Below are 11,572 nucleotides of genomic sequence, written 5' to 3' on the forward strand. Positions count from 1 at the left end.
GGAGCAGCGGTGACCATGGAAACACAGCACCTCCTGTTTGCATGCGGCCACGTCCAAGTCATTAAAGCCTCCATGACACTCTGACTGCGACTGAAGGAGGAAGAGGGACGGTCTGCACCCTCTGGGGCGGCCCTCCGGGCTGTGGCCTCCAGGCCCGGGCAGCAGACTCACCTCCACCCCAGCCAGGAGAGCCTCCAGGTCGCCCTCTTCCTCGCTGCAGCCATAGCTGCCCATCCCACCTGGTCCACCTCCCAGAGCCTGGGCTCCCCCAGCAGCAGGGACCACCCACTGGCCGCCTTGGCCATGCCCACAGGTAAGTCCACTGAGTCCAGAGCAGTTTTTCCTGCAGTTTAATGAGCTACAGGGGGTGGGGAGGAGGCAGGAGTCCTGCAGGGCCCACCTGACTTCAGAGCACACCCCGCCTCTCCCTTCTGCCTGTCAGGGGAGAGAGGCTGATGGAGGTGCTGAGGCTGGAGGATCTCAGAGCAGGTGGGGGGTGGGGGGTTGGAGGAGCGCTAGGTGCAATGAAGAGCTGGCACTGGGAGAGAGCAGGGAGGGTCCCCCAGACACCCTGGAGAGCCTGTCTTCATCTCATGGGCAGGAACGAATATGACGGCGGATCCAAGGCAAGAAGGATGTCACTCGGGCATAGACTCCAGGAAAGTTGGCAAAACAGAACTCATGTCCCCAACTCACCACGCCTACCTGGACCCAGGTACCCCTCCATTTACAGACCAAGGGGCCCCCAGAGTCACCCTGTGGGAAGAGGAGACAGGTGGTCAGTACTCAGGGCCCCTGCAGGCAGGAGCAACGGACAGAGGCTACAGTCTGGGGGTCTCACATGGCAGGTGCCCCGGCCTTCGCCCCCGGCACACAGCATGTTCTTCTTGATAACCTTGCCCTCCGTGAGGTATTGCCAATGACAGATCTCATCCGCCACGATGGGGACCTCCACTTCCTGCAGATTTTGGGGCGGCGCCAGCGGCACTGTGAGAAGAAGCCCAGTGAGCCTGTGGTCCTGAGGGGGCGGACAGTCACGGGCTGTGGGTTCTAGAACCACACGCTGAGCCTCAGTGCCCCCAGGGGGACCCAGGGAGTCACCCAAGACCCCAACTCTCTGGGTTCACTCGAGGCCAATGGGCTGATAATCTCTAGGCTGACACTGTGGGCACCAAGCTCCAAAAAGAAACAGAGAAATATATTTTTCTCCACAAATAATTTTTATTGGGAAAAATCAGAGCAGGTGCTTTCCCCCAAGAAATGCAGAGTGAGCGGCCCTACTGTCAAATTTGACTTTGTCCATTTAATAGTGAATCCTGGAGCAGTCACTGAAGTTCTCTCTCCTCATTCTCCATCCCACTATCGAGACTCGGGGAGAACGGGGACCCCCGGAAGGGAGGACACAGCCTGGTGCAGAGTGAGGGAGAGAAATGCCCATGGCACCCTGGCCAGTGTGTCTCACTGGTTAGAGCACTGACCCGAAGGCTTCCAGGTGTGATTCTTGGTCAAGGGCAAGTACTAGGGTTGCAGGTTCAATCCCCAGCCCCAGTCGGGAAGGCAACTAATAGATATGCTTCTCACACCGATGTTCCTCTCTCCTCTCCCTTTCACTCTCTCTAAAAATCAATGGAAGAAATATCCCTGGAAGATATTTTTTTAAAAAGATGCCCATGGCCTTGCCTCACTCTTGCTACTTTGGTCTCTGCTCCTGAACAGACTCCTCTCGAGCTGTCTGCCTCCTACACCCAAGGGAGACCCCGGAGAGACCCAGCTACGACCCCAGCTGAACCTCCTCTGTAAAGCCCGGCCCGCCCCCTGCATCGCCCTCAGTCTCCTCCTCCTACTCCCAAGTGTCATCCTCATTCTCACCTCCAGGAGCAATGTGGCCCCAGCCAGTCACCCAGCACCGTGTGCCTGGGGGGAATGACGAGGAGGCTGGCGGGAGGCGGATCCACCTGACGCGATTAGATGGTCGCACTGGGGCCTTCAGTTTGAGAAGTGCCAAGTCCGCCCCACCTAATACTCCCTTTTCAAGGCTGTACTTGGGGTGGCGGATGATCCTGGCCACCTGCCGTCTGCCCTGGTGTGAGGGTCTCACTCGTCCTAGTTGGACCTTAAAATGCCGAGCCTGTGGGTTTCTCCTGGGGACAGAAGGACAAAGGCTTCTGAGAGGCTGTGGCAGGGAGTGTGCCAGCCACTCAGAGCCCAGAGACCTCCCTCTGTGGTGGGCAAGGGGAACGCCAGGAAGGTGAATCCTGGTGGGGGCTCTGCAGCCACTCAGCCCAGCATCTGCACCCAACACACATCACATGCCTCCCGACATTGTCCACCCCACCCCCCAGGTGCTGGCAGAGTAGGGACTTACCCTGGAATGCAGTGGGCAGCGGTCAGCACCCACTGGGGATGGATGAGGGAGCCCCCACAAAAGAGAATCCACTCAGAAGTTGTTGGATGAAAGAACCACAGGCCCACCTGCCACGGCCAAGCCCCAATGGCAGCATCATGCCCCCCTATGATGCCCATCAGCTCAGTCCCTGGGCCAGGATCTGGGGAAGCAGAGGCGGAGCCATCAGGGACCCAGGCACTGCTGCCCGGCACTCAGCATGGCCCCATCCTCAGTCCCTCCCAGAGCCACCCTCAGAGGGGGATCGCCACCCATCCCAGGGGCGGCCTCTGAGAGGTCAGTCAGGGGTTTGGAGAAAAGCCAGGCTTGGGGGTCAGGACCCACCTGAGGTCACAGGTACGGAGCCCCCCAGACAGGGGAGAGTCAGGACCAGCAGCCACAGCATCTGCAGGGGGAGAGGGCAGGGAGGAGAGCCAGTGAGGAGATGTGGGGCGGGGACACAGCCTGGGAAGGGAGAGGATGGGGCTTTGAGCAGCGTCCTCACCATGCCAGGTCTGTCTGCCTCTGTCCTGGACCCTCTGAGCCCCTTTATCCTCCTGCCCAGACAGGCCCAAGGGGAAGCCGCCCTCCTTTTGGGTGGGGCATGGGAGGAGGCAGGGCTTATCTCTTCAGTGGGACCAGTGGTGACCAGCAGACCAGCTATCAGATAAGAAACATGGTGTTTCCTCTCTGAGAAGACACTCAGTATTGGTGCTGGAGCCCTAGCTGGTTTGGCTCAGTGGATAGAGCACCAGCCTGTGGACTGAAGGGTCCCAGGTTTGATTCCGGTCAAGGGCACATATCTTGGTTTCAAGTTCCTCAGCCCTGGTCAGGGTTCATGCAGGAGGCAAACAATATGTCTCTCTCACATCGATGTTTCCCTCTGTCTCTCCCTCTCCCTTCCACTCTCTCTAAAAATCAATGGTAAAATATCCTTGGGTGAGGATTAACAAAAAACAAAAATAATAAAAATATTGGTCTGGAGACATTTCAGTGGTAAGATGACAGTTTGCACATGAAACAGAAAGAAATGAGATGCTTTGCATCGTCCTGTTCACTGATGGGTCTCAGGTTTGATTCCAAGTCAGACCACATACCTAGGATGAGGGTTCATTCCCCGATCAGGACTCGTACAAGAGGCAACCGATGGATGTTTCTCACATCTCTCTCCCTTCCTCTCCCTAAAATCCATAAGCATATCCTCGGTGAGGAACTAAATAAATGATAAATAATCAGATGCTCTGAAACAACACAGAGCAGGGGTACAGAGGGGATGGGGGCTGGCACCTGAGCCAAGAGCAGGGGCGGGGGGGGGGGGGGAGCAGCAGGCCCAGTGCTCCCCTGCCCCCTCCTTCTTTTGAAGCTCACAGTGTCCCCCAAAAAGGACAGACTCGCTGGACCTGCAGACAGAGTTTGCCAGCAACACCATGAGATGGAGGAGGCAGCTTCCCTGGAGCCTTTGGAGGTTGTGGGACCTGCTGACACCTGGATGTTACACTTACAGCCTCCAACACTGTGACAGAATAAAGTTTTGTTTAAAGGTCCGGGTCTGTGGCATCTGTAACGGCCGCCCCAGGACACTCAGGCATCTGCTCAGCTGTCCTCATACATCCTATGCATGACCAAGCTTTGTCAAAATGCACAGCAAAGGGTGTGAGAGGTGCCAATTTAATGCTAGTTCTCCTCACCTCCTGCACATGCCTGCACCCCCACAGTGCTGGGAGCCAACCCCCCTCTCACACTCCCTGCTTTCTGAACAGAGGAGCTGTGTTCCCCAAGTTCAATCCCAGGCAGAGGCCATCCACCTGCCAGGGACAGGCTTTTCCGCCATTGACATTCTGAGAATCATTCTCCACCAAGCATGGGACAGGACCAGACAGTGGTTTGAGAGGAGAAGGAAGAGGGCTTCCTACACCTGAACCACTGCCTGGTCCTCTGTGCCCCGTGAGCCCAGTGAGGAGACAAACAAGGGATGCTTTGCAGCACTTAGAGAGCTCAGGTCTCTAGAAACCCATCACTCCCTCCTGGGGCCAGGGTTCCTGTCATCCTTGCTGAGATGCTGGTGTCTCTGGGGGCACCCAGAATCCTCAGGGGACACTGAGGATCTCGACAGGAAATCTAACGGGAAAAATGATTGCCTTTTTGAGCAATCGCTTCTTGAACCGCCTTCCACAATGAATTAGGTTGGAGAACTGAGGTTGCACTCTGTTGTCAAAGGGCATGTGCTCTTCTGTTTTCTGCTTTTGTGTGCACTACTGTCTACAGCAACATTATCCCTCACAGTCAAAAGGCAGAAACACCTCAAGTGTCCATGACAGATGAGTAGGGAGGTAGAACGTAGTCCATCCATGCAATGGAGCGTTATTCCGCCATGAAGCCAAGGAACCCCGGTGTTTCCAGCAGCCCCAGAAGCTGGGAGAGAGGCCGGGGGCAGATTCTCCCCCAGAGCCCGGAAGGAACCAACCCTGCCCACACCTGGGTTTCGTGAGATTCCCACAACCTTGAGATTAGATATTATAACCTCAGTTGTTAGAATTTACTTATCATAGACACTCCTTACTCTTGATTCATTAACATTTAAGAGGACTTATTTTTCTTCTCAAGCAACTGCACACATCTAAACTTCATAGAGAATTTTATTCTTTTGGCTCATGACCAAGAACTTTTGTGCAGAAGGCAACTTGATCTTGAAAGTGTTAAAGAGAATAAAACGAGGCAGAGAAAACTTATTATGCTTAGCAGTTTTCTTGCTGAAAGCTTGCAGCCTTGAGCGCGACATAGCCTAGTCCAGTCGTGGGCAAACTACGGCCTGCGGGCCGGATCAGGCCCGTTTGAAATGAATAAAACTAAAAAAAAAAAGACCGTACCCTTTCATGTAATGATGTTTACTTTGAATTTATATTAGTTCACACAAACACTCCATCCATGCTTTTGTTCCGGCCCTCCGGTCCAGTTTAAGAACCCATTGTGGCCCTCGAGTCAAAAAGTTTGCCCACCCCTGAGACAGCGAAACTTTTGAGCTCGGCGTGTCAGCATTTTGAAAAACCCTAACTTAACTCTGGTGCCGTGTCACATATAGAAATTTTTTTATATTTGCAACCATAGTAAAACAAAGATTTATATTTTTGATATTTATCTACACTAATAAAAGAGAAACCTGGTAATTAGCGTACGACCACTACCCTTTTCATTGGCTAATCAGTGAGTATATGCAAATTAACTGTCAGCCAAGATGGTGGCCGGCAGCCAGGCAGCTGGAAGTGAACATGAGGCTTGCTTGCTGCGGACTCCAACGTTCCCCGCCTCACTTGCCGGCCTCTGAGCTACAACTCTAAGCAACTATGTACTATGTTGCAAATAAGAAGATAAACAAAACCCCAGAAACCGGCTTTCATTCAGCCGGGCTTTAGCAACATTGTATCGATGTTTTCAGCGGCAAGGCCTCAGAGCTAAAGCTGGCCCAGAATAGGAAAAAAAAAAAAAGAAAACAAGGAGCAGTTGGAAGCTTCAGTCACTCGCTTCCGGAAAACAGCCCTAAGCCCCTCACCCAGACTGGCCAGGCACCCCAGTGGGGACCCCCACCCTGATCCAGGACACCCTTCAGGGCAAACCAGCTGGCTCCCACCCGTGCACCAGGCCTCTATCCTATATAGTAAAAGGGTAATATGCCTCCCAGCACCGGGATCAGCGTGACATGGGGCAGCACCCAAACCCCCTGATCGCGCTGCGGCTCTGTGTGTTACAGGGGGCGGGGCCACAACCTCCCTATCTGCCCTGCTCTGTGCCTGACAGGGGAAGGCGCCCTAACCCCCTGATCATCCCTGCTCTGTGCCTGATAGGGGGGAGCTCCCCAATCCCCTGATTGGCCCTGCTCTGTGTGTGACAGGGTGCAGCGCCCCAACCCCCCCCCCCCCCCCATGGGCCCTGCTCTGTGTGTGACAGGTTAGAGCCATAACCTCTCCATCGGCCCTGCCCCGAGTGTGACAGTGGTGGCGCCCCAACCCCCTGATCGGCCCTGCTCTGTGGGTGATAGAGGGTGGCGACCCAACCCCCCTCCACGGGCCTTGCTCTGTGTGTGACAGGGTAGAGCCATAACCTCCCCATTGGCCCTGCTCTGAGTGTGACAGGGTGCAGCGCCCCAACCCCCTTATCCGCCCTGCTCTGTGTGTGACAGCGGGGAGCTCCTCAACCCCCTGATCGGCCCTGCTCTGTGCGTGACAGGGGGTGGCGCCCAACCTCCCCATCAACCCTGCCTTGAGTGTGACAGGGGGCGGTGCCCCAACCCCCCAATAGGCCCTACCCTGAGCGTGACTGAGGGTGGCATCGCAACCTCCCGATCCGCCCTGCTCTGTGCATGACAGGGTGGTGCCCCAACTCCCCAATCGGCCCTGCTCTGAGCCTGACCAGGGGCTGCACCTAGGGATTGGGCCTGCCCTCTGCCACCCGGGAGCAGGCCTAAGCCAGCAGGTCGTTATCTCCCGAGGGGTCCCAGACTGCGAGAGGGCACAGGCCGGGCTGAGGGACCCCCCTGCCCGAGTGCACAAATTTTTGTGCACCGGGCCTCTAGTTTTATATATTTAAATGCCATTTAACAAAGAAAATTCAACCCCAAAAATGAGTGGCATGTCACCTCTGACACACGTGTCACAGGTTCACCATCACTGGGATAAACACTAGACCTCAGGGGACAGGAGGAACCAAGGACTGAACCCCTATGTCAGCAGAAGGGTTTGCAGCCAGCAGAAGGTAATAAAACCCTGCCTCCGCCTTCAGTCACCGCCGATTGCTTTTTGGGCCTCAGCCCACCTGCACCCAGGTGCCTGAAATTAAAGTTATTTAGATACATGATGGCCTCTTAGCATGGGTGAGTGACCCCAGCCCACTCTGAACCTTTCAGATCTTATTCATCTTAAAATCAAGTGCTCAAACAGAATTCAGTGGTGAGAGAAGAGGGGGTACTAACTAGTGCAGTCTAGCACTTTTTCAGTTTTTGTGTCAACAAAATATATTTCATTCGCCCTGGCTGGTTTTGCTCAATGGCTAGAGTGTCAGCCCTCAGACTGAAGGGTCTGAGGTTGGATTCCAGTCAAGGGCACATACCTGGCTTGCAGGCTGGATCCCTGGTCCTGGTGGGGGCGTGTGCGAGAGGCAACGAATCAAATTGTCTCTCTCACCTCCATGTTTCTCTCTGTCTCTTCCCCTCCCTTCCACTCTCTCTAAAAATCAATGGGGAAAAAATACATAAACTGATGAACAAAAATAGATACAGAGACAAATGGCAGGAGAATTGGGGCGGTTAGAGAGCAACCAAAGGACTGGGCATGCATATGAGCATAACCAATGGACACAGACACTGGGGCAGTGAGGGCTTGCCCAGGGTGGGAATGGCTGGGGGGGAAGAGAGTGGTCAATTGGCCGGGGGTGGGGGTGGGGGGGGGAGGAGACATATGTACAACTTTAGACAATAAAAAAAAAAAAAGCCTAAAAATATATCCTGGGTGAGGATTCACAAAATTAAAAAGAAATTTCACTCAGGGATTTTCTTGTCAAATACAATTGTGTCTTGGGACCCAAGGTTAGATCTCTATTCAATCAAAGCAAAAGAGTTTAATGATAACTTTTTTAAAAAAATTAAATCTTTATTGTTCAGATTATTACAGTTGTTCCTCTTTCCCCCCCATTAGCTCCCCTCCACCCGGTTCTCACCTCACCCTCTCCCCTTACCCCCCCGCCCCACTGTCCTCATCTATAGGTGCACAATTTTTGACCAGTCTCTTCCCACACCCGCCACATCCCTTTCCCCCCTGAGAATAGTCAGTCCACTCCCTTTCTATGCCCCTGATTCTATTATATTCACCAGTTTACTCTGTTCATCAGATTATTTATTCACTTGATTTTTAGATTCACTTGTTGATAGATGTGTATTTGTTGTTCATAATTTGTATCTTTACCTTTTTCTTCTTCTTCCTCTTCTTAAAGGATACCTTTCAGCATTTCATATAATACTGGTTTGGTGGTGATAAACTCCTTTAGCTTTTCCTTATCTGTGAAGCTCTTTATCTGACCTTCAATTCTGAATGATAGCTTTGCTGGGTAAAGTAATCTAGGTTGTAGGTTCTTGCTATTCATCACTTTGAATATTTCTTGCCACTCCCTTCTGGCCTGCATAGTTTCTGTTGAGAAATCAGGTGATAGTCGTATGGGTACTCCCTTGTAGCTAATTGATTGTTTTTCTCTTTTTTTTTTTTTTTTTTTTTTTTTTTTTTTTTTTTTTTTTTATTTTTTTTAAAAATATATTTTATTGATTTCTTACAGAGAGGAAGGGAGAGAGATAGAGAGTTAGAAACATCGATGAGAGAGAAACATTGATCAGCTGCCTCCTGCACATCTCCTACTGGGGATGTGCCAGCAACCCAGGTACATGCCCTTGACCGGAATCGAACCTGGGACCCTTCAGTCCGCAGGCAGACGCTCTATCCACTGAGCCAAACCGGTTTCGGCTGATTGTTTTTCTCTTGCTGCTTTTTTTCTTTGTCTTTTGCTCTTGGCATTTTAATTATGATGTGTCTTGGTGTGGTCCTCTTTGGATTCCTTTTGTTTGGGGTTCTCTGTGCTTCCTGGACTTGTAAGTCTATTTCTTTCACCAGGTAGGGGAAGTTTTCTGTCATTATTTCTTCAAATAGGTTTTCAATATCTTGCTCTCTCTCTTCTTCTGGCACCCCCATAATTCAGATGTTGGTACACTTGACGTTGTCCCAGAGCCTCCTTACACTATCTTCATATTTTTGGATTCTTGTTTTCTTTTTGTTTTTCCAGTTGGGTGATTTTTGTTTCTTCGTATTTCAAATCTTTGACTTGATTCTTGTGATTCTGTAGTCTGCTGTTGGAACTCTGCATAAAATCCTTTATTTCAATCAGTGTATGCTTAATTTCTAGTTGGTTCTTTTTCATAACCTCATGGGTCTCACTAGATTTCTTGAGGGTCTCACTAAATTTATTGGCGGTTTCCAGAAAATTCTTGAAAAACCTTAGAAGTGTGGTTTTGAACTCTATATCCAGTAGTTTACTTTCCTTCAGTTCTGTCATTTGTGACTTGTTTCTTTGTCTTCGCACTTTTTATGCTTCCCTGTGTTGATAGAATGACTTTCTGTGTTTGGTGGCCTATAGGGCCCAGTGGCTCAGCCTCCCCAATTACCTGAGGTGGACACTCTTGGTGCACCCCTTTGTGGGCTTTGTGCACAGTCGTGTTGTAGTTAAGTCTTGATTGTTGTAGGTATCACTGGGAGGAATTGACCTCCAGGCCAATTGGCTGTGAGAATCAGCTGTGTCTACGGTGGGAGAAATTCTAAGCTGGGGACACCCTTCTGGGGCGAGACTTGCTTCAGTGGGGCTTTGGTGCTCACTGAGTCTGCCCCCTGAGTGTGTCCTTTATGGATCTGAGGAGTTGTAATCTGGATGGTCCCACTCTGACCACTGGGTACACTGGCTCTTGGATCTCTAAGGAGGTGCTAATTTAGCCTCTCTGAGGCTACCCAGCAGGAGCTATGGAGAGATTTCTCTTCTTTGTTTGGAATTTGGAGGTGCCCAGATGAGGCCCAGCTGTGAAGCAATGCAAGCTGCTGTGGGGCCTTGGACTTTCTTTTGGAAGTTCTGGGTCTCTCTGATTCAGCTGCAGTTTGTTAGGTAACTTTCAGGTTGCAAAGAGCCAGGCCTTTAATATGCAAAAGCCTCTGTGCACAGCTTGAGTGGGGCGGGGTCTCAGAGGATCAACAGGGCAGAGCAAGCAGCTATGGCTGCTCCCCAGTCCTATCCTAAGAGGCCCCACGTCTCAGTGTCCTGGTAATTGCTGCAAGCACCTCTGAGAGAAAGCTGCCCTGGATTTCTGCCCGATGCCAGACAGTCCAGTTTCTCCCCGTATGAGTCTGGGTCCCCAGAGACTCACCTGGAACTGGATTTCAGAGTAGTCAGGAGCTTGAGACTCCCTCCTGATTGAAAAAGACAACGGCGTCCTCAACTGCCAGCCCTTTCCACCTGCACCGTGTCCTCAGTTGCCAGCCCTTTCGGCTTGCGCAACCTTACCTCTGCACTTTACTTCTGCACCTCTTCTGAGTCTCAGTGCTTTCCTCTTTCCTTCTAGTTGTAGAATTTCCACTCAGCCAGCCTTCCTGTGGTTCTGGATGATGTCCGTTTTGTCTTTTAGTTGTATTTTTGAAGTGGTTGTGCCAGGCAGCAATTTCCAGTGTTTACCTATGCCGCCATCTTGGTTTCTCTCCTAATGATAACTTTTTACTCCCACACACCTGTCATCAAAACTTAGAAGTTGGCTTGTCATGTGTCCTGAGAAATCCTGTGAATGGGATTCTGTGGGAAGGGCTGTCCATTGATAAGAGCTTACAGCTTGAGGATGCTGTGTCTCCCACCCATGGTCAGCACATTTCTTCCCAGGTGGTTTGTAGTAGTTTCTGGAAATGCTATCTTACTGATTCCTCTTCTCAGTGGCCATTGGCAGTGTCTAGAAGGCCTGTGGGGTTTCAGCGCTGGACCTGTGTTGATGGTGTGCAAAGCTGCCTTGCGGCACTCATATTAGTTCTAACATTGTGAGCAGATGGTTTGGGTGTTCCGTGTAGAGCGCCGTGTTGTTCCTGGTGGTCTCCTCTCCTCCCCCCTGATTCTCACAACTTTTGTGTATTTCTGATCGTTGTGTGCTGCCTGGAGTCACCTGCACTGTCCTGGCCTCCCTGTCCATCATCCTTCATTCAGGGGTGGGCCTGCCAGAATTCTCTGGGTAAGCAGGATGTTTGCTGTGGCTCTGGGAAAGCCACCCTCATCAAATTTAGGAAGTCACCGTTGGTCCAAATTTGCTAAGAGTTTCATCACAAGCTGTGGTTGTGGTTATCAACAACAAGAAAGTATTTTTCCATATCTATTTCAGATTGTCACGTTTGTTATCTATTTCTGCTCCGTTACTGCAGTAAATTGCACTAAGTGGTGTTAAACTGTGGTGGTTTAGACCTTCCTCGGTTTTATGGTAATTATTTTACACATTGGGACTTGGTTTGATAATGTTTTACTTTGGATTTTTTCAATCTTTGTTCATAATGGAAATTGGCCTGAAATTGTCCTTTCTTCTATGGGCCTAGTTTTGTTCTCCAGAAAGTGTGCCCGGGAGCTGCCTCTCTTGCTGTCCCT

The 11,572-nt window shown here is 51.3% G+C and overlaps 1 protein-coding gene across 1 annotated transcript; it reads right to left on the reverse strand.

Moving 5' to 3' along the window:
* Nucleotides 1-591: 591 nt before the first annotated feature.
* On the reverse strand, nt 592-10,807 carry LOC139009504 (mastin-like). The gene is made up of 7 exons (XM_070413780.1): nt 10,779-10,807; nt 10,326-10,368; nt 2,729-2,789; nt 2,366-2,534; nt 1,870-2,141; nt 842-987; nt 592-756 (listed from the first exon to the last, which is right to left on the reverse strand). Exons 1-7 carry the CDS (start codon nt 10,805-10,807, stop codon nt 592-594), a joined length of 885 nt encoding a protein of 294 aa, XP_070269881.1.
* Between the last annotated feature and the right edge of the window lie 765 nt (nt 10,808-11,572).

Source organism: Myotis yumanensis, unplaced genomic scaffold, assembly GCF_028538775.1.
Source record: "Myotis yumanensis isolate MYYU_CA2020_CCGP unplaced genomic scaffold, mMyoYum1.0.hap1 SCAF_4, whole genome shotgun sequence".
Lineage (NCBI taxonomy): Eukaryota > Metazoa > Chordata > Mammalia > Chiroptera > Vespertilionidae > Myotis > Myotis yumanensis.